Here is a 21,511-nt window from a genome sequence, read left to right on the forward strand (position 1 = left end):
GATATGGATATCTGGCATTATCACATACAGCTTACTAATGCAGTCTATGTTTTTCTAAAAGCAATTGGTGACCTAAATGGAACCTTTTCTTTTCCAGTGTTAATATCGCGATGATAACTCCTTGTCCCTTTTCTTTACAAGTTTCTGTTATAGTGCTATCTTCTAAGATGTAGAAAATCTGAATTTATTTACTTTATTCTGTTTATTTGGAAGGAAAAAGATATCAATACGAGTTTAAAAACTTGGGTCAGGACCAGATTGCCCTAAATTTCTGATGTCAAAAGTTTCTCTTTCATGATGATCATATTTCACGCTTCAGTGTTTGGCCTAGTAGCTATCACAGGTACAGGGGTAAGCTTGATTTACTAGATTGTCAAGTAGTTTCGGATGTGCGGATGGACCAAAAGAAGCACAGATCGATTGATTAAGCTCCTTTACAATATTCAGTAGGTCAGTATTTAACCAAAACAAACAAGGAGTTCATAAGCAGTACACAGAAACTAGGTGGTGCACATATCATTGGTTATGGAAGAAGCAAATAAGGTACAAGGTACAGCTAACAATTTCATAGAGGAAGCTAACCTACAGTTCCAACTCAAACACATGCAACAAATCTTATTCAATGCCTTTAATTGTGAAGTTACCGAGTCAGCTGGATAAGCATGTGGAGAACCTTACACAGAATCACCATTAATGGTTTACTATCTGTAAAGAAGACCAATAAAAAGATTGGCTGCTACAAACTCCATTTCCACCAAATTAAAAATTGCATGCCTTAAGATTCTTACATTTTCAGAATGCCAGATAGCAAAGATTCATGCATCAAAGAAAATGGTGAACGTGGAAAGAATCGAGGAAGACAAAGTGATAGTGCATGCATATATTGGCAAGTTCAAAGTAAATGGTTCCTGAATAATGCTGATGGATGGCATGCTGCAATTGGCTTCATGAATTAGAAATTCATGCATTTCATGGATGCAAACCATCTCCATATACATGATTGCAGTGATAGGAATATTGCTCAGTTTAGAAAAGCAACTTAGAAGTCAAAAACAACACAGAACAATAATATATGTGATATAAGCTTGAATCATACTCATTCACAAAGTCATATGCCTATGATATGCTATTTATCCAAATACTACACAAAGATCAACTCAGCAAAGCAACAAAGAGAGGCGTGCAAATTTGTAATAAAGTATTTTCTTCTTCCCTCCCATCGTGAGCATCTTTTTTCTTAAAAAATAAAAAGCATAATGACTGTTTTTTTCTTCTAAGATAATTGCTTCACAGCTTACATATTTGATAAAGATAAACTTATATAAGGTGTCGCATATGGGAAAGAAGAAACCCTAGATGCTGAGAAACTTGCCCCAAGACCTACCATTCTATCTAGGCTCCTCCTAGAACTTCTAAACCTGTTTGGTCATTTGCCCAAACCTGTACCTGTCTTGTACAAGAAAATTTCCCTGCTAGAAGGAAAGAAATGCCATCCAAATCATTCCTCTCATTATCATAACAAACCAAACACTAGAACCAGTAAAGTTCCCGTTCCTCTCATCTAATGCATAAATACTACCATCGTAAAAAGCCATATGAATTCGATCACTCAGCAAGTCATGAGGAAATAAGTGAAGCAAGAAATTAAATTTCATGGTCAATATATAGGAAGAAATTGTTCTTTGCTTAAGAGCGTTAACATACCCATATCAAATTAGCTCGCATTCGTACTTTGAGCTATGAATTCATCAAAGCACCGAGCTTTCTCCCTCAAGCTTGAAATGATTTCCTCTGATATATCATCAATCATCATAGGCAAGAACTTTTCCATCCGATCAAACCACTCCCCTAGTGTCATCTTATCCATATCATCTTCTCCCTTCTCTTGCCCCACATCCCCTTCTCCTCTCTCAGCCAATTTCACCCCATCACCAGCATTATTAATTTCCACCCTTAAATCCCCCTTCTCAGCAGCTTCCACAGCCTCTGCATTAGATACTGGAACTGAAACCAAAGGCTTCTCCTCCTTGGAAACCCTAGCAGAAGAAGCCCTCGTCGTAGGCCGTCTTCCCCTCCCTCTCCCTCTCCCCCTCCCTCTCCCCCTCCCTGCATTCTTTGATACTTCAGCACTCTCCTCCACCACCACCGCATCCAAGATCTCATCTTTCATCGAGACTATAGCAGAAGCAGCAGCTTTCTTCGATCTCCCTCTCCCCCTCCCACCATATCTCGCTGGCGCTTCACTTCCCTCCTCCACGACCGCATCTGATGGCGGCTCGGCCACAGATCTGGCACGAGGCGCTCCTCTCTTCCGCCCCCGCCGCCGAGCCCAAGTCCTGTCCTCCTCCTCCTCCTCCGGCGGCGGCGGCGGCGCCTCAATATGGGGGCTTTCCCCGGATATCCTGACCGATATGGAAGTCATCTCGCCAATCTTGATGGAGTCACGGTCGGAGAGGAGGAAGGGAGCGGAGGGCGCGATCTTGGCGTCGTTAACGAGGGTGCCATTAGAGGTATCAAGGTCATAGACAGCCCACCGGGAGGTATCGAAGAGGAATTCGAAGGAGAGGTGCTTCTGAGAGATACCGGGGTCCCGGATGGCGAAGGTGTTGCCCTTCACGACACGGCCGATGCGGGCGAGGGCACCGGGCCTGCACTCCAGGGTCTCGCCCTCCTTCGGGCCCTTATCTACGACCAGCCGCAGCGTGGGATTCTCCATAGAGGAAAAGGAAGAAACTAACCCTAACCCTAGATCGAGAACGGAGAGGATGGGAGGGAAGGAGGAGGAGGTCGAGACAAGGGAGAAGAAGCGAAGGGAAATGAGTAAGGAGGGAGTCTGAAGCTTTGAAATTAGAAACAGTGAAAATTTTGTCAACGAATCCGGCAAATCCCTCGCCGGGTTAGGGCGAACACCAGGCACGCACACGGCACGGGATAAGCATTATTACGGCGTTCTTGGCTCATTGACCGAGTTGACCTCCTTGAAAGATTTGTTTTTCCTTGTCGTACGAGAGATCGAGAGTGACCTGAACGAATAAAAAAAGGGTGTTTTAGCTTTCTTTTTTTCTCTTCCATTTTTGTTTTATAAATTATCTCCATAATCTCAGTGTTGGCCCTGGGACTTGGAGATTCTTTGGGGCATCCATATGAACATGCTCGGGAGATTCCAGCCTCACGACACCTTGCCAGCAGCAACTCGATCCCAATCTCCTCTGTTTCACTGCGAAGATCGTTTGATGAGTGAGCCCTGATGCGATGGGATAAAGGTATGAGCAGACAATGAGCAGCAGGGAGGGAATCCTTTAGAATCTATTTAGATTTTTCTACAAATTAGAATGAGATTTTGTAGGATTCATTGATTGGCCAATGGCCACTACAACTAACAAGACCACATGCTAAGCTAGGCTCAGCTACTAGTTATAAAATACCTAGAAATAGTTTTGAAATGAGCAGGCCCAAATCTCATTATAAAAAAAAAAAACTCAGCTTAATCTATAGTTTTGGAATCTTCTTAGTTGTACTAACTCAATTCACAAATTATAGGACTTTTAACCCAATTCTATAAAAAAATCCAAAAAGACTCTTAATTTGTAGAATATCTTGCAGCAGTGAACGCTCCTCATAAGTGGCCTTCTGCGGACTATTAATTTAAAAAAAAAAAGTATTGCTATGGAGTTACCTTCCAAGAGGATATAGGGAGGATCAAACAAACATCTAGCGGCAACTAATACTTTTCATGCTGCCCTTGACTCCCCTTGCAGCAGTGTACAAGGAGGTAAATGCTTTGACCATAAAAAGCACTCTGACTTTCTTGGTCTCTAATTAGAAAACCACTCTCAGCCTCTATTTACACCAACAGCACCATCTAAATTAACCATCCGCAAAGATGTCTAAACAATTAAGATTCCTCCATTGATTTCATAGTAGGACTAACAACCCAAAACCTCACCCACACAAGATCTCCTCAGCGAATAACTCATGTAGAACTAAACACACACCAACACAGATATTTACATTCGCCGAAGAGATTTTAGATACTTATATAGAACTAAGAACCAAAAAAATACCTTCCGACTAATATTTCTGGATTTTAACGCTTAGCCTGACGAAAATGTCACGACTTAAACGAAGGAAGAATGTGATTATGTGAGAACCCGTGTGGGTATGTGTTTAGTTACACATCGGTAATTCGCTGAAAAGATCCTGCGTACTTATACAAAACTAAGAAATCCAAAAAAAAACCTTCCGACTAGTTTTTTTGAATTAAATTCTAAATTATTACAATAGTTTAATTATCTATATTTCTTTTGTTTAATAAATAGAAATACAGATGTCAATTGGATGTAATAATTGATAATTAAACTTTATGATTATATAATTAAAAATATTACTAAGTAGATAATAAACTATGTTAATATCGTATTAATATGGTTATTTATTTCTTTTAAAAGTTTATGAATATTATATAAAACTAAATAGAGTTACAAATACAATTGAATATTTAGAGATAAATCGGGTGCTTTTTCTTTGACAAATATAATATAAATACAAATATTAACCGAATGCTCGAATTTTTATTTATATCTTGATAAATTCAAATATAAAAATAAATTCGACTGGTTTTTATTCAATCCATTTTTACCCCTAATTGTATAAACAATGTGGATATCTTCTTTCCTTTGCTGTCAAAGTCATTCCCTTCTACTTTGAATCTCTTTATTCTGAGTTCCTTAGGACCTTGTCTTCCCGCGGAATGTAATAGAAAAAACTGGTTGTTATTAAGAGAAGCATACCATAAATAAAATACTTGATAGGGTAAGGAATAAATTATGAAGAGAGAGACCTATTCTTTTTTGTTTTTTTTGCATATCACAGACAAGATTTTATCAAAATTATATACAAAATCTTGCCTCTTTTTATGGATAGATTTGAATTATGTTAATTAAATTTGAAAGAAGACCCCTCCTGTTAGCTTGCCATGCCTCCAATTAACCACAAATCGTCATTAACTAGAGGTGAAAAGGAATGAATGTATTACTCATAACCGTAGTCCAATACCAAAAAGATCCTATTTTCCTCCTTTTCCACAACATAACTCGATGTCGCTAGGATTGTAAACTAGTCAAATTCTGATTGAGTTCATGCTATATTTGAATCCAAACTCGACAAGAAAAACCAAGCTCAGATTCAAATTCTGAAACATTAAAATGAGCAAGATCTAAAGCATCCAAACTTGATTATTAATCAGATTCGAGTTTTCCTAAATTTAATTTGGCACATGATTTTAGAGGGCTAACCAACCAAAAGTTAATAATTTCCCAAGCTGAAACGACCCTTATCACAATGGTCCTCCATATAGCGAACTTGTAGCATATTAGAACGGGAAAAGAGCATGATATAGCATGTGGAATATTGAATTTTTAAAAATTCCAAAGTACTATTGAGATAGAATTGAATTTATATTATAATCTATTTAATCTAAATAATATCAAAATCTAAGTATCGACTCAGATTTTGGAAATGAAGTAAAAGTAGGCAAGAGTTTAGGAGAATTTAGATGTAAATCTAAATTAAAAAAATTAATTAACACAAGTCATATAGCCGGGTCAGGTTGTCAAGTTTTTTAATGAAACATAGCTACATCCAAATTCCATCGATAAGAAATCGGATCCTATATATAGAATCCGACTTTGAACAAACATCGTTATCAAAAACTTAATTTGGATCCTTAAGTTGAATTGTCATGTTTTTGGATCCTTAAGCGTACCTAGTCGTCCCCAACACCATCGCAGGAACCATAACAACCCTCCCCACTGCCTGCTTAGGCCCGCACACGCCTCACCGCTCTCAAGCTCACCCACCGATCACTTCACCATTACTCCCACAGGAACACTACCTTCATCCTCCTGTACGAGTTCCACCTCCCCTCTCGCCAATTCCGCCCGGATCCCGACTTGTCCCGGCCGGAGTATGGGTTACGCTATCTTTGTTCTTGAGTATGGGCTAGCCACAGGAGGAGCAAAGGAGTTAATAGAAAAGAAAAGAAAATTAGAGATGAAAAAGTCCCCCGGCCCCCCTGAAAAAATAAACGTCAATAATAATTGCTGTAAAATAAAATTGTGGGCCGGATCTGGAAAAAAAAAAAAAAAAAGAAAACTTCAAGCGTTTAGCTAATAGTAAAGATAGGAGCATGTATTGAATTTCATAATGACTTGAACCTCCTCCTCACTTTGAGATGCGCTTATGCAATGGATAGGGATAAAAAAAGTAACCAAAAATTTATAAGCATGTTTCTTCAAGTTTAGGCATTTACACATGAACCTTATAAATTTATAAAATATCGATTAACAACTAAAAAGTCAAATTGCTTGCACTATATCTAAACCATTTATCTAGATCTTACTACCATTAATGAAACCATAAAAAAAATTAAAAATATACTTAATCCAAGGAGGTTGCTTTTTGTTATTCATCTATCTACACACTCTAAAAATGCTTAATTCACTATCATTCATCCATATGCATAATACTCCATCCTTTATCATTCATTTGCCAACACAAATCTTAAAATACTCTGAACTCAATCATCCATCTCCACGCACAGATCTCAAAAGAGCTTCATTCCATCATGCACAAATCTCAATACATTCCATCTATAATCCATTCGTCCACACAAGCACTGTCTTTGATCCATTGGTGCACAGATATCCAAACACTCTATCCATTATCATCCATTCACCGACATAAATCTCAAAATATTCTATTTTCTATAATTTATCGCTTGCATAGATTTTAAAACAATCTATCCTCTATTATTCAAAATCTTAAAAAATTTCATCATCTATTAACCATCCACATACACAAATCTCAAAGCACTTCATCCTATATCATTCATCCACCTAAACATATCTCAAAAACATCCCATCCTCTATCATTTATCACCCTACATGAATTTCAAAATGTTTCAATCTTTATCATCCATCTACATGCATAAATTTACATTCTTTATCATTCATCTACTTGCACAAGCATAAAGAATCACTCTTCCTTCCCTTTCCTTCAATTTTTGCCAAAATAAAAATCTCTTGTTAAGCTAGTGAAAAAGGCTGTTTTAAAACTTTAAAAAAAATTAATCATTATCCTCCATGATAAATGGAGATAGATGGAAGAGACACTTTTAAATCTTTCAATAGCTAATTTGACTTTTAATGGTCTAAATATAAATTGGCCCAAACTTGGAAGGATGATCCTTTAATTTTTTTCAAAAAAAGTTGTTGAAAGAAACAACTTTCTCAATAGTATGTGTTGCGGGGACGGCGCTTTGGCCGGAGCCTCGCGCAACAGCATAGCCCACATTAAGCTAGCAGAGAAAGAGGACCACGTTCCTCCCGAGGTATTGTCCGCTTTGGGCGCTCCGGCCCGCGCGTCCAGTGCTGACGGGGGGAGACTGGTGCCCTCACGGGTTTGCCCTTCAAAAGGCGCCTCCTAGAGGAGAATACCAACTGAGTAGGGTGCGCCCGTAGCTCAGTGGCAGAGTTCTGCTCCAGAAAGTATTGTCCGCTTCGGGGATCGGGGATCGTCGACCGCTCCCGGGGGTCCACTTTGTGGCGCCCCGGGTGGAACCACCCTTTCCACCCCTCACGGCTTTGTCCCTTCGGAAAGGGCGCCTCGAGAGGAAAGGATTTCCACCCCCCATTTAAGGCATGGAACCTTTCCGCTACTAGCCGATGTGGGACTAAATTCAAGGCCCCCTCCCCTCCCCACAACATAGCCCCCCCAGCGGGAAGGTTCCTTGCCGGTTTTTAACGCCGGGGGCCCCCACAGTCCTGAAGGGTAGTCAATGGAGGGAGGAGGCGCCCCTACCTGGCGCGCCATCTGTTGCGGGGACGGCGCTTTGGCCGGAGCCTCGCGCAACAGCATAGCCCACATTAAGCTAGCAGAGAAAGAGGACCACGTTCCTCCCGAGGTATTGTCCGCTTTGGGCGCTCCGGCCCGCGCGTCCAGCGCTGACGGGGGGAGACTGGTGCCCTCACGGGTTTGCCCTTCAAAAGGCGCCTCCTAGAGGAGAATACCAACTGAGTAGGATGCGCCCGTAGCTCAGTGGCAGAGCTCTGCTCCAGAAAGTATTGTCCGCTTCGGGGATCGGAGATCGTCGACCGCTCCCGGGGGTCCACTTTGTGGCGCCCCGGGTGGAACCACCCTTTCCACCCCTCACGGCTTTGTCCCTTCGGAAAGGGCGCCTCGAGAGGAAAGGATTTCCACCCCCCATTTAAGGCATGGAACCTTTCCGCTACTAGCCGATGTGGGACTAAATTCAAGGCTGTCACGACCCCCGCCCCGTTCCCGGCGGGCCGCCGCGACGGTCCTAGGGTGCGGGTAGGCATAAGGCCACCAGCCACCGCGTAGAACCCTACTACCTATCAATCATCAATAGATCTTGAAAAATTTGGCATGATACATGCACAAAATGATCACTTTTCCTATAGTGACCTGTCAGGATTATCTCAATACATACAACACACTACCTGTCAGAGCAGCAATCACATAATCCGTCACATAATGAACCTGGACAATATATATCAATACATTATCTCAGGCATATAACTCATCTGTATAAAAATCTGGTTTCCATTCCATCCATGGTCAAACCCATATCCACAACAGGATCTATGACTGTAACTATGCACTATATACAATAGAAGGTTTATAATACACCAAAAGGTATAAACCTCTATTTACATTATACTATACTATACTATGGAGCGGCACAGCTAGCAGGCAACCACTAATCCTGCTCTTCTCTATACAATACCTGCCCTGCAATCAAAAACACCAAACTGGGGAGTGAGTATATAAATACTCAGTGAGTGGAGTAGAGAGTACTATGCACATGAGACAGAATATAATCATGGCTCGAGATGAAATCTCAAGATCAATAACAACATGAACATGAACTCAACATAGAGAATATGGAATAAATCATCAATATTACCACAATCAATATCAACTCATCTGAAGCATATATGGAATAATCAAGCAAACATATATGCTACTCATGAATATGCTCAACAGATCATAATGCTGGAACATACAAATCAGGTGTCAATATGCTGAAATCATCACTAGACAGCTGTCGGGAGGTGGGTTTTACGCCCCAGGCGAACCAGCAACAACTCCTTACTGTCACATGCATATGCAGGATAAGACACCATACCGATAACATAAATGCTAGACAGCTGTCGGGAGGTGGGTTTTACGCCCCAGGCGAACCAGCAACAACTCCCTACTGTCACATGCATATGCAGGATAAGACACCATACCGATAACATAAATGCTAGACAGCTATCAGGAGGTGGGTTTTACGCCCCAGGCGAACCAGCAACAACTCCCTACTGTCACATGCATATGCAGGATAAGACACCATACCGATAACATAAATGCTAGACAGCTGTCGGGAGGTGGGTTTTACGCCCCAGGCGAACCAGCAACAACTCCCTACTGTCACATGCATATGCAGGATAAGACACCACACTGATCATATAAATGCTGGCCAGTATCCAGAACAGAAATCCATCTCACATCTACATACTAAACGGCACCTCGCGGGAATTCTACATCCGCGGAAAGCCATACTGCACCTCGCGGGGTCTTACTATGCCCGGCGGCAAGCAGAATATAAGTCGTAGGACCGGCCGATCCTACGCCTAGGGCCGTGTCCCCCCCTAGGAAGGGACTGGGCTCCGCCCACCCAGAAGGCTACTATGTGCACAAAGGCCGATGTTCAACCCCCATCGACTATAGGTGTCCTGCAGATACTGCCAAGCCATGCATAAATGCCATAATGCACCCTCCCAATACTCTACTAAAAAGGAGTATAATCAAGATTACCACTCACTCGATCATGACCCAATCATAAACTAACATCAGGGTTAGGAGTGAGGGTCAAGGAAGTGCAATACAACTCAATATACCACTAAAAAGGCTCTACAAATCTTTGAAATAGAGGAAATGAAATCAATTTACAAAAGAAGTCATTTCACAATTCAGAATCAATTTAATTACTCATCAACCCCTCGTAATTCCTCTCAATGCTCCCTCAAATGCATGTACAGAATAATCAAGCATGGAGAATCAAAATATAGAGGAATCTACTACAATATCAATCAATATGCTCAAGTGGAATCAATTCACACTTGGCGACATTTATGAAAATGAATAAGGAATGTGCTCATGGTGCAAAGTACAAACTCCCACTCACAAGTCTTTGAAATAGATAAATGAAATCAATTTACAAAAGAAATCATTTCACAATTCGGAATCAATTTGATTACTCATCAACCCCTCGTAATTCCTCTCAATGTTCCCTCAAATGCATGTATAGAATAATCAAGCATAGAGAATCAAGATTATAGAGAAATCTACTACAATATCAATCAATATACTCAAGTGGAATCAATTCACACTTGGCGACATTCATGAAAATGAATTAAGGATGCTCATGGTGCAAAGTACATGACTCCCACTCACCTGTCAATCTGGCACAGCCCTGATACGCCTCCAAAAATCTACAGCTGGCAGTGGGGAACTTCTTCCTCTTGTTCCCTAGCTTCTTGCCCAACTGTGACATGCATTTACAATACATTTAGTTTTGTATCAAGGGCTATAATCTACGTGCCAATTATAATATAGGGGACTTTAATTAATTCAACTCCCCCGTTCCCTAAATCTTTTCTTTTCTTTCTCTTTTTCTTTTTCTATTAATTAACTCATCATTTATATGTATTAGGGACTCCCTTGTATGAGTACAAGGTCCCTTTTAGCTTGATCTAGGCTTAATACCCTATTATAGCATGAAATCCCCTATTTTCCACCCGGATGAACAGTAACCCGAACTGACAGTGGGTTACTTCATCCCGGTTTTGATCCACTTTCAGGACTCCAAATTTGATGAAATTTTTACCTAACATTCTACACTCACAGAGAATTCCAAAGAGATAACATGCATCATCATCGGAGGTCGTTTGACCCCCTAAATAATTTGCCGAAGTTGGGACTTCGACACAGTTTTTCCGTAGTGCCGGAAAAATTTGTCAAAATCCGATTCTTCTTCTTTTAACCACCTCTACAACCCTTATCCGACCCCTCTAGACTATATCCACCCTTTGTATAGCCTAATGTCATCAAAAGACTAGATAGGGATGGATATTTACCTTTTTCTTTTTAGAAATCGAGGTCCTTGCGTAGAGGGGAAGGAGATCTACGTTTTTTCCTTCAGCTAGAAGTGCAACCGGGATCCCTTTCCTCCTTGAATCCCCTTCCTCTTCTTCTTTCTTCTTCTTCTTCTTCTCTTTTTCTTTCTTTCTTTCCTCTGTTTCACGCCTGAGAACCCCCTCCCTCTTTCTCTCGGTTTCACCAGCTCAAACCCTCCAATTAAATCACATCAAAACACTATTCACCCTTTGTTTAATATTATTAAATTCCCATTTTGCCCCTAACACTTCAACATATCTACAACTATGCCATTATCTTTTGATTCCTTCCAATTTTACCCTTACCACTTCAATGCATCTACAACTATGCCATTATCTTTTGATTCCTTCCAATTTTACCCCTTATATCAATTTTAAAGGACTATTCTATCCCTTTTTATATATAAAAAAAAAAAAAAAAAATTGGGGGTTATTACATCCTCCCCCCCTTATATAAAATTCGTCCTCGAATTTAAAAGAGTAAATTACCTGTCATAGCTGCATTCGATGTCTGTGCCTCCTGTGGATTTACCGTGAACACCCTTCCTTGCCCTCTGCCTACTGGAGCTGACAGTTGAGATGGTCCAGCACTCTGCTGTGATGTTTGTGCTTGACCTCTACCTCTGCCTACAGGCTCCCTACTACTAGGCCTGTCCATCTGCACAGAAGGATAGGATGCCAAAGGCACAAACTGCTGGGTGGCACCCTGCGGGCATTCTCTGACAAAATGACCCGGCTGTCCACATCTGTAGCACACTCCCTGACCCATTCTACATCTGCCAGGGTGCTGCTTCCCACATATGCCACATACTGGCCATGATTGGAACCTAGATTCAGTTCTGGCCATAGTGACTGGAGGACGAGGTACTGATGGTAGAAAAGTATCTTGTGATTGACCTCTTTCCCTCCATTTCCTCTTACGTGGGGCAGGTGGAGCTGAGCGTACAGACTGCTCCGTCGGGCCCTCCGAGAGATCTACTTCCTCAGATCTACCTCTACTGCTTTGCCCTTTCCCCATACTCATTTTCCTCTGTTCTCTTTCAGCTCTTTCCTCTTTGTTTCTGGTCTCCCACTGTTTTGCTTTATCAATCAGCCTAGATAAGGTGGGGACCTCTACTGCCAGTACTGCATTATAAAGCGGGGAAATCAGACCCCGCCTGAATCTTTCTATCCTGGCAGCTTCAGTGGGGATGATGTAAGGAGCATACTTCCCCAATCTAGTGAACTCACGAGCGTACTCAGATACGCTCATTCCGGGCATCTGCTTCAGCCTCTCAAACTGAAGAGCCCGATTCTGCCTCTCAACCGGAGACAAAAACTCATCCATCACTGCTTGCCTGAACTCTTCCCAGGTTGGAGGATTCCTACTGTACAATTTGTCCTCCACTTGTCTCTGGTACCAGTCCCAAGCATCTTCCTTCATTGTAAGCCCTACAAGTTCTATAGCTCTTGCATCAGAACAGGGCAGTCTCCGTATCATCTTTTCAGTCTCCTCCAGAAATCTCTGAGGATCTTCACCTTCTTCCCCCTTAAACTCCGGGGTTCTGAGCCTAAGAAATTCCTGTACAGTAATCCCCTCATCATCTAGAGCCCGCCTGGCCAAACTTCTTGGCACAGGTACAGGAGGTGGGATGGATACTACTGACGGGGCAGGAGATTTCCCCCGAGCAATCTGCTCCCTCAGAGCCTGATTCTCCGCCAGTAACTGTTCCATCAATGCATCTCTACTTCCTACATCTCCTTGATCATCAACCCTCCGTCTATCAGCAGGAGGAGGTTTTTCTCTTTGGGGCTCGACATGTGCGGAACCCGCATCCAATGCTATATCTGGCTCCATCCTCTTTCCAGGACGAGCAGGTCCTCTCCTTGGAGGTATTCTTTATATCTCTCTAAAAAAGTCAAAAAGAGAGGATGGTCGTTACACACTGAGTCATGATATATTTTACTGAGTTGTAAATGACTCATAAAATAACATACAGAAAAATCCTATGCTCCATAGTATAATCCTATACTTAATCCTGACTCATCCTATTGCTCTGACAGGACTCTTGTTTAACCTTTGCTCTGATACCAAGCTTTGTCACGACCCCCGCCCCGTTCCCGGCGGGCCGCCGCGACGGTCCTAGGGTGCGGGTAGGCATAAGGCCACCAGCCACCGCGTAGAACCCTACTACCTATCAATCATCAATAGATCTTGAAAAATTTGGCATGATACATGCACAAAATGATCACTTTTCCTATAGTGACCTGTCAGGATTATCTCAATACATACAACACACTACCTGTCAGAGCAGCAATCACATAATCCGTCACATAATGAACCTGGACAATATATATCAATACATTATCTCAGGCATATAACTCATCTGTATAAAAATCTGGTTTCCATTCCATCCATGGTCAAACCCATATCCACAACAGGATCTATGACTGTAACTATGCACTATATACAATAGAAGGTTTATAATACACCAAAAGGTATAAACCTCTATTTACATTATACTATACTATACTATGGAGCGGCACAGCTAGCAGGCAACCACTAATCCTGCTCTTCTCTATACAATACCTGCCCTGCAATCAAAAACACCAAACTGGGGAGTGAGTATATAAATACTCAGTGAGTGGAGTAGAGAGTACTATGCACATGAGACAGAATATAATCATGGCTCGAGATGAAATCTCAAGATCAATAACAACATGAACATGAACTCAACATAGAGAATATGGAATAAATCATCAATATTACCACAATCAATATCAACTCATCTGAAGCATATATGGAATAATCAAGCAAACATATATGCTACTCATGAATATGCTCAACAGATCATAATGCTGGAACATACAAATCAGGTGTCAATATGCTGAAATCATCACTAGACAGCTGTCGGGAGGTGGGTTTTACGCCCCAGGCGAACCAGCAACAACTCCTTACTGTCACATGCATATGCAGGATAAGACACCATACCGATAACATAAATGCTAGACAGCTGTCGGGAGGTGGGTTTTACGCCCCAGGCGAACCAGCAACAACTCCCTACTGTCACATGCATATGCAGGATAAGACACCATACCGATAACATAAATGCTAGACAGCTATCAGGAGGTGGGTTTTACGCCCCAGGCGAACCAGCAACAACTCCCTACTGTCACATGCATATGCAGGATAAGACACCATACCGATAACATAAATGCTAGACAGCTGTCGGGAGGTGGGTTTTACGCCCCAGGCGAACCAGCAACAACTCCCTACTGTCACATGCATATGCAGGATAAGACACCACACTGATCATATAAATGCTGGCCAGTATCCAGAACAGAAATCCATCTCACATCTACATACTAAACGGCACCTCGCGGGAATTCTACATCCGCGGAAAGCCATACTGCACCTCGCGGGGTCTTACTATGCCCGGCGGCAAGCAGAATATAAGTCGTAGGACCGGCCGATCCTACGCCTAGGGCCGTGTCCCCCCCTAGGAAGGGACTGGGCTCCGCCCACCCAGAAGGCTACTATGTGCACAAAGGCCGATGTTCAACCCCCATCGACTATAGGTGTCCTGCAGATACTGCCAAGCCATGCATAAATGCCATAATGCACCCTCCCAATACTCTACTAAAAAGGAGTATAATCAAGATTACCACTCACTCGATCATGACCCAATCATAAACTAACATCAGGGTTAGGAGTGAGGGTCAAGGAAGTGCAATACAACTCAATATACCACTAAAAAGGCTCTACAAATCTTTGAAATAGAGGAAATGAAATCAATTTACAAAAGAAGTCATTTCACAATTCAGAATCAATTTAATTACTCATCAACCCCTCGTAATTCCTCTCAATGCTCCCTCAAATGCATGTACAGAATAATCAAGCATGGAGAATCAAAATATAGAGGAATCTACTACAATATCAATCAATATGCTCAAGTGGAATCAATTCACACTTGGCGACATTTATGAAAATGAATAAGGAATGTGCTCATGGTGCAAAGTACAAACTCCCACTCACAAGTCTTTGAAATAGATAAATGAAATCAATTTACAAAAGAAATCATTTCACAATTCGGAATCAATTTGATTACTCATCAACCCCTCGTAATTCCTCTCAATGTTCCCTCAAATGCATGTATAGAATAATCAAGCATAGAGAATCAAGATTATAGAGAAATCTACTACAATATCAATCAATATACTCAAGTGGAATCAATTCACACTTGGCGACATTCATGAAAATGAATTAAGGATGCTCATGGTGCAAAGTACATGACTCCCACTCACCTGTCAATCTGGCACAGCCCTGATACGCCTCCAAAAATCTACAGCTGGCAGTGGGGAACTTCTTCCTCTTGTTCCCTAGCTTCTTGCCCAACTGTGACATGCATTTACAATACATTTAGTTTTGTATCAAGGGCTATAATCTACGTGCCAATTATAATATAGGGGACTTTAATTAATTCAACTCCCCCGTTCCCTAAATCTTTTCTTTTCTTTCTCTTTTTCTTTTTCTATTAATTAACTCATCATTTATATGTATTAGGGACTCCCTTGTATGAGTACAAGGTCCCTTTTAGCTTGATCTAGGCTTAATACCCTATTATAGCATGAAATCCCCTATTTTCCACCCGGATGAACAGTAACCCGAACTGACAGTGGGTTACTTCATCCCGGTTTTGATCCACTTTCAGGACTCCAAATTTGATGAAATTTTTACCTAACATTCTACACTCACAGAGAATTCCAAAGAGATAACATGCATCATCATCGGAGGTCGTTTGACCCCCTAAATAATTTGCCGAAGTTGGGACTTCGACACAGTTTTTCCGTAGTGCCGGAAAAATTTGTCAAAATCCGATTCTTCTTCTTTTAACCACCTCTACAACCCTTATCCGACCCCTCTAGACTATATCCACCCTTTGTATAGCCTAATGTCATCAAAAGACTAGATAGGGATGGATATTTACCTTTTTCTTTTTAGAAATCGAGGTCCTTGCGTAGAGGGGAAGGAGATCTACGTTTTTTCCTTCAGCTGGAAGTGCAACCGGGATCCCTTTCCTCCTTGAATCCCCTTCCTCTTCTTCTTTCTTCTTCTTCTTCTTCTCTTTTTCTTTCTTTCTTTCCTCTGTTTCACGCCTGAGAACCCCCTCCCTCTTTCTCTCGGTTTCACCAGCTCAAACCCTCCAATTAAATCACATCAAAACACTATTCACCCTTTGTTTAATATTATTAAATTCCCATTTTGCCCCTAACACTTCAACATATCTACAACTATGCCATTATCTTTTGATTCCTTCCAATTTTACCCTTACCACTTCAATGCATCTACAACTATGCCATTATCTTTTGATTCCTTCCAATTTTACCCCTTATATCAATTTTAAAGGACTATTCTATCCCTTTTTATATATAAAAAAAAAAAAAAAAAATTGGGGGTTATTACAAAGGCCCCCTCCCCTCCCCACAACAGTATGGAATTAGAATTATACCGTGCAACCCACATACAATCCCAAATAGTTAAAGCCTAATCTTCACACCTTTTGTTTTTTCTTTTTTTGGGCATTTGAGAGCATATGGCGTCCCTTTTGGTATCCTCACTTCCCCTACCTGATATAACCTTACATGCCATGCTAACACTAAATCTTTCTACACCTCTTCCAGATTTATCCACAAGTTATTACCGCAGCAGGTAAGAGCGGTTGCTATTGGTAAAAGTACTGCAAGACACTAAAAAGAACACCAGAAAGCCCACGGATATTTACAAGAAGATTGAAGTTAATTACTCGGTCACTAACAATAGAGAAGGGGTGGCAAGCATGTTGCCGGGAACAGATCGATTACATAGCCATCACCTATTATTTAAAATAATAATATATTCAAATATACATATATAATATTTAAAATTTTATTTATTTTTCGATAAATATTTTACTTTTTAATTTATTATTTATCATGCTTATAACCCACTTTGATGTATTATAGTAATTAATATATTCTCTATTTTTTTAATCTAGAAACATAATTGCTCAAAACTTAAACAGTACAGTAGATGTTTTAAAAATATTAAATTTTAGTTAAAATATTTTATTTAATTTATATTAATAATTAATATATATTAATTTATAACATTTTGAAACTATTATAAAATTTATTTAAATAAATATTAAAAATTATTGTTATTTTAATATAAACTGCTGCCTTGCATATTATATGGTTCGCGGTATGGATATATATATGGCATCTATTACGCTCAAAGTTCGGAGCGTCCCGAGAGCTTTCAGAGAGGTCAGAGCAAGGGCTCGAGACCGGAAGATGCGGGAATGGAGGGAGGACCATGATCTGACAGAACTAATCATCTTTCTCGCCGGATCGGGGCAGCGTCAGCGACGGCAGAGGAGGTGGTGGTCGAGGGAGGCGGCGATGGCCGCCTCCACCTAGAGGCGGAAGACAATGTCAAGTTCGGAATCATTCGTCCCAGCAGCCATAAAGCTCGGGGACATAAAACCCAAATTAATCATCGCCTCCGTAATGCAGAGTTTAAATGATCATAAAACCCAAATTAAAGATATCTATTTGTCCCTGCTCCATTAAATAAATGATGTTGGACATACGAAAGATTTTTATTACTGTGTCCCTGTCTACACTGTTAAAAGTGGCCGATTAGCACGAGCTGGGACTTAAATCTGCTCTACGCCACTTGCACCTAATAATCCAGCAGTTAGCACCCAGCATTCACATTGACCAGGAATATCAGAGCAAAGTTTACGGCTATTTCACGCCCATCGGAAACCAGAAACTAAGCATAACGAAGATCTGTTACAGGTAAAATCAAACAACTATTCTTTAATAATCCCTCTTGATTAGGGCAGAATTATACAAAATCTTACAGGCTTAAAATGTCTAAATCTTCATATTTCAAATGCACGCTTCTTGATTACAAAATCCAGACAAATTCATTTGCCCCAAAGAACCGGCCCTCGAATTTCTTCCAAATTTTGAACTCAAAAATGAAAGTTTTTAATAAACCAGGAGACTTGAATCAGATAAAATGCATAACAAGAAATTTGAAGGGAAGAGAGAATAATGTCAGACAATGCTTTCTAGGCAAGTGCATTTCTATCAAAAGTATTTGCAGATTCACTGCTCAGAGCCCAGTGCATTTCATCATCCTATTATAATCTTTACAACCAACAAAGTATTTTAAAACGAAAATATTTATTCTCTTGTGGAGGGATCCTCAGCGATCTATGCTTATAATTTTCATCAAAAATTTAAGATCAGGTCTCAAAGATTCCATGCCATCATAGGATCCCCGTCGAAAATCCAAACACAAAACCGAATCAAATCCAACACAAAAACAAAAGAATTATTGGAAAGAAAAGAAGTATTACGAATCCATCGAATCGAATCAAATAAATTTTGGAGAAATTATTCGCTGCACCTCACAGTGATATCGAGTGGTGAAGCGACTCAACACCTCCTGAAATACTAATTTAGCCCTGTCGAAAATCCTATCCCTAGAAATCGAAGAAAGGGACAGGTTCATCAAAAGGGCTTTCTCTATATCGACTGATAGAACATTAAGCAAAATAACATATCCATTCGATGAAAAATAGAAGAAATTATAGGACATGAGAGAAGAGCAAACCTCCACCCGCCGTCCGCCGGAGAACCCGCTTCCCTTCCTACCCACCACTCCTTTTATAGAGCATTCGAGAGATTAGGGCTTCGTCCGAGTTAAGGAATAAAGACCTCGTTTCGATGTGGATATTACGGGAATGCCACGCCGGGGGGGTCTAGAAACCTCTAGATCCGTGTGGAACACTGGATGTGGGGGTCGAGCTGATCGGACGGCCGGAGGTGGATTGTCCTGTTGGGCTGTACAAACATGAATTTATATAGCGGCCCCAAGGAGCAAAAGTGCAAGGCTTAATGTGGCGAATTGGGGCCGAAAGCCGCCCTCCAATAATGTAACAGAAAAATAAATAATTTTTAAAAAATAATATATAAATTTTAAACCGAATGTATTTAATAATTGATTGATGATTTTAGTTCAGATAACTTATTAACAAAAAAAATAACATTCATAGATAAAATAAATTCAAACACCCTCACAACTACAAAAATAAGGCAAATAAAACTCTTATTTAAATAGTTATTTTATTAAAATAATATTTTTAAGTAGTTTTATTTATGAACAAAAAAAATCAAAATTAAGATAAAATAGAAATTGAGGAAAAGTCATTTGGAAGAATGTGATTCATGTAAAGGTTGGACAACATTTTTTTTTCTTATGAAATAAAAGGGAAAATTCTGCAAATTCTAGCAATCATGAGATTTTTATTTTATAGAATTTCCTTCATTGCTATAAGTTTTCTCGTGTTATGCCCGTAATATTTTTATTTTTTATTAGAAAACTATGTACTCATACTTTCTTCCCATTCCTCTAATTAGTGACTTTCTCTTTGTCCCAATATGTCACATTTTCTTTTCCACCTCCAGTAATTAGCCCTCCACTTTTTTTAACTCAAAAGGTTTAAAAAAGCTTTACCAAATTTATTATATCCATTGAAGTTTTGCAGATTTTAAAAATTAAAAAAAAAGTAACAAATATCCCCACATACCACTCTCTATATCTCCATAAAATTCAGTGGTTTTCTCTATCTCTTCATATATATATATATATATATATATATATATATATATATATATATATATATATATATATATATATATATCAATTTAAAAAAATGGGAATAAAATCATATCTCACTCACTCTCTCTCTCCACCCCTCCTATCCACCCACCACATTCTATTACTCCTCATTTTTCGCGCCTCTTTCTAAACTTAAAGGGCTCGTTTGGTTCGCGGGAAGTATTTTCCCTCCTAGGAATATGATTCCTGGGAATCAGATTCCTAGGAAGAGGATACCTAGGAAAGTACTTTTGACATGTTTGGTTAACCATGGGAAAGTGACTAATTTCCAAAGTGCTTATGTTTGGTTGACCATCCACTTTCCTAGGAAAGTTATGTATAATTCCTATTATGCCCTTAATAAAAATTAGGTCTTTAATGCCTCTTTAATGCTTCTTTAATGCTGAAGGATTTTTTTGGGAAAAAATAAAAAAGGAGTGATTCCCACCTCATGGGAAAGTAACTTTCCCATGTTTCTCATGGGAAAGACTTTCCCATGAAATGTGGGAATCATATTCCCATGGGAATACAACTTTCCCATCTCTCTCCTTTGAAAACTCCAACCAAACAAGAGGCATTTCATTACTTTCCCGTTGACCACACTTTCCCCCTTCGTTTTCCTGCGAACCAAACGAGCCCAAAGTCTATATTTACTTGTTCCTTTTGCCATTCTCTCCTCTCTCAACAGTCTATAAACCATCCCTCCTCTTCAAGCTCTTTACCACACGCTTGTCGATCTACTATGTACCTCATAATCTTTTACATCTTTATACCACTTCAGTTAGGTAATGGATTATCTTGATGATCTTCAAGTTTTTTTTCTCACCGATAGAAACAATATTGTGCAACATAAAATTATTATTATGTATGTTTTTGACAAACATGTATTGACTAATGATAGAAACACTAATGTTGTGGTTCAAATTTGGCCCGAGGGTGACCACGCTGGAGAAGTCGAGGAAGCCGCCGGAATGTCGAGGAAGAAGGCAAGCCCCCTCCTGCGCGATCGTATACCTGCACAAAGGCTCGCCGATGGTTCCGGTGAGAGCCCTCCGACGATCAAATTAGAGAGTGGATTTAGGATGTATTTCCAAAAGTCCCCCTTTACGCTACCTTATACGGGGCTATTTATAGTCTTTGTAGAGGTGTCCAAGTGGTGGAGGTATGGCCCGTTCTCATCATAAGAGAAAATGGCTTTAAGCCAGACGGTGCGTAGCTAGGGCTTGCTTGTGGCGCGCAGTGGAGTCCGTTCTTGTGAACGGTAAGGCATTGACAGTCGTAGCAGGGGACGGCAGGAGTAGGATAGCGTTGTCCTTGACTGTTATTCGCCAGCAAGTAAAGCATGGCACAGAGGTGTTGCAATGTACGGCCACGTAGGTGGGCGTGAGCACGCTCGTAGATGCGGCTGTGGGTGAGGCCGAGCTCGTTGAAAGGTCGCATCATATACTCGCGAGGTCGACTTAACAGGTGCTAAGGCTAGCTCGGCATTCCTGATTCCAAGATGTGCTCAATAGAGCGCCCCGAGCTCGGAGGTTGGGACGTGTTATTGGATAGGGCACCCTAAGCTCGG

At 40.5% G+C, this 21,511-nt stretch overlaps 1 protein-coding gene and 2 non-coding genes across 4 annotated transcripts; all 3 read right to left on the reverse strand.

Annotated features, from left to right (window-relative positions):
* Window positions 1-19: 19 nt before the first annotated feature.
* LOC103701139 (FHA domain-containing protein At4g14490-like) lies at window positions 20-18,970 on the reverse strand. Of its 2 annotated transcripts, none has more exons than XM_039124374.1 (2): window positions 18,895-18,970; window positions 20-6,000 (listed from the first exon to the last, which is right to left on the reverse strand). In XM_039124374.1, the coding sequence occupies exon 2, from the start codon at window positions 2,714-2,716 to the stop codon at window positions 1,715-1,717; it is 1,002 nt and encodes a 333-aa protein (XP_038980302.1). In that variant the 5' UTR covers window positions 2,717-6,000; window positions 18,895-18,970; the 3' UTR covers window positions 20-1,714. The 2 variants fall into 2 exon arrangements, 1 of the variants encoding a protein (XP_038980302.1); XR_005510951.1 differs by lacking the exon at window positions 20-6,000 and adding an exon at window positions 16,785-18,059 and having other exon boundaries at window positions 18,895-18,949.
* On the reverse strand, window positions 18,330-18,418 carry LOC113462344. The gene has a single exon (XR_003384533.1). It is a non-coding gene; the product is annotated as a small nucleolar RNA snoR118 (small nucleolar RNA).
* LOC113462342 lies at window positions 18,480-18,555 on the reverse strand. The gene has a single exon (XR_003384531.1). It is a non-coding gene; the product is annotated as a small nucleolar RNA R66 (small nucleolar RNA).
* Window positions 18,971-21,511: the final 2,541 nt, after the last annotated feature.

The sequence above is a fragment of the Phoenix dactylifera genome, chromosome 3, assembly GCF_009389715.1.
Source record: "Phoenix dactylifera cultivar Barhee BC4 chromosome 3, palm_55x_up_171113_PBpolish2nd_filt_p, whole genome shotgun sequence".
In the NCBI taxonomy this organism is placed as follows: Eukaryota; Viridiplantae; Streptophyta; class Magnoliopsida; order Arecales; family Arecaceae; genus Phoenix; species Phoenix dactylifera.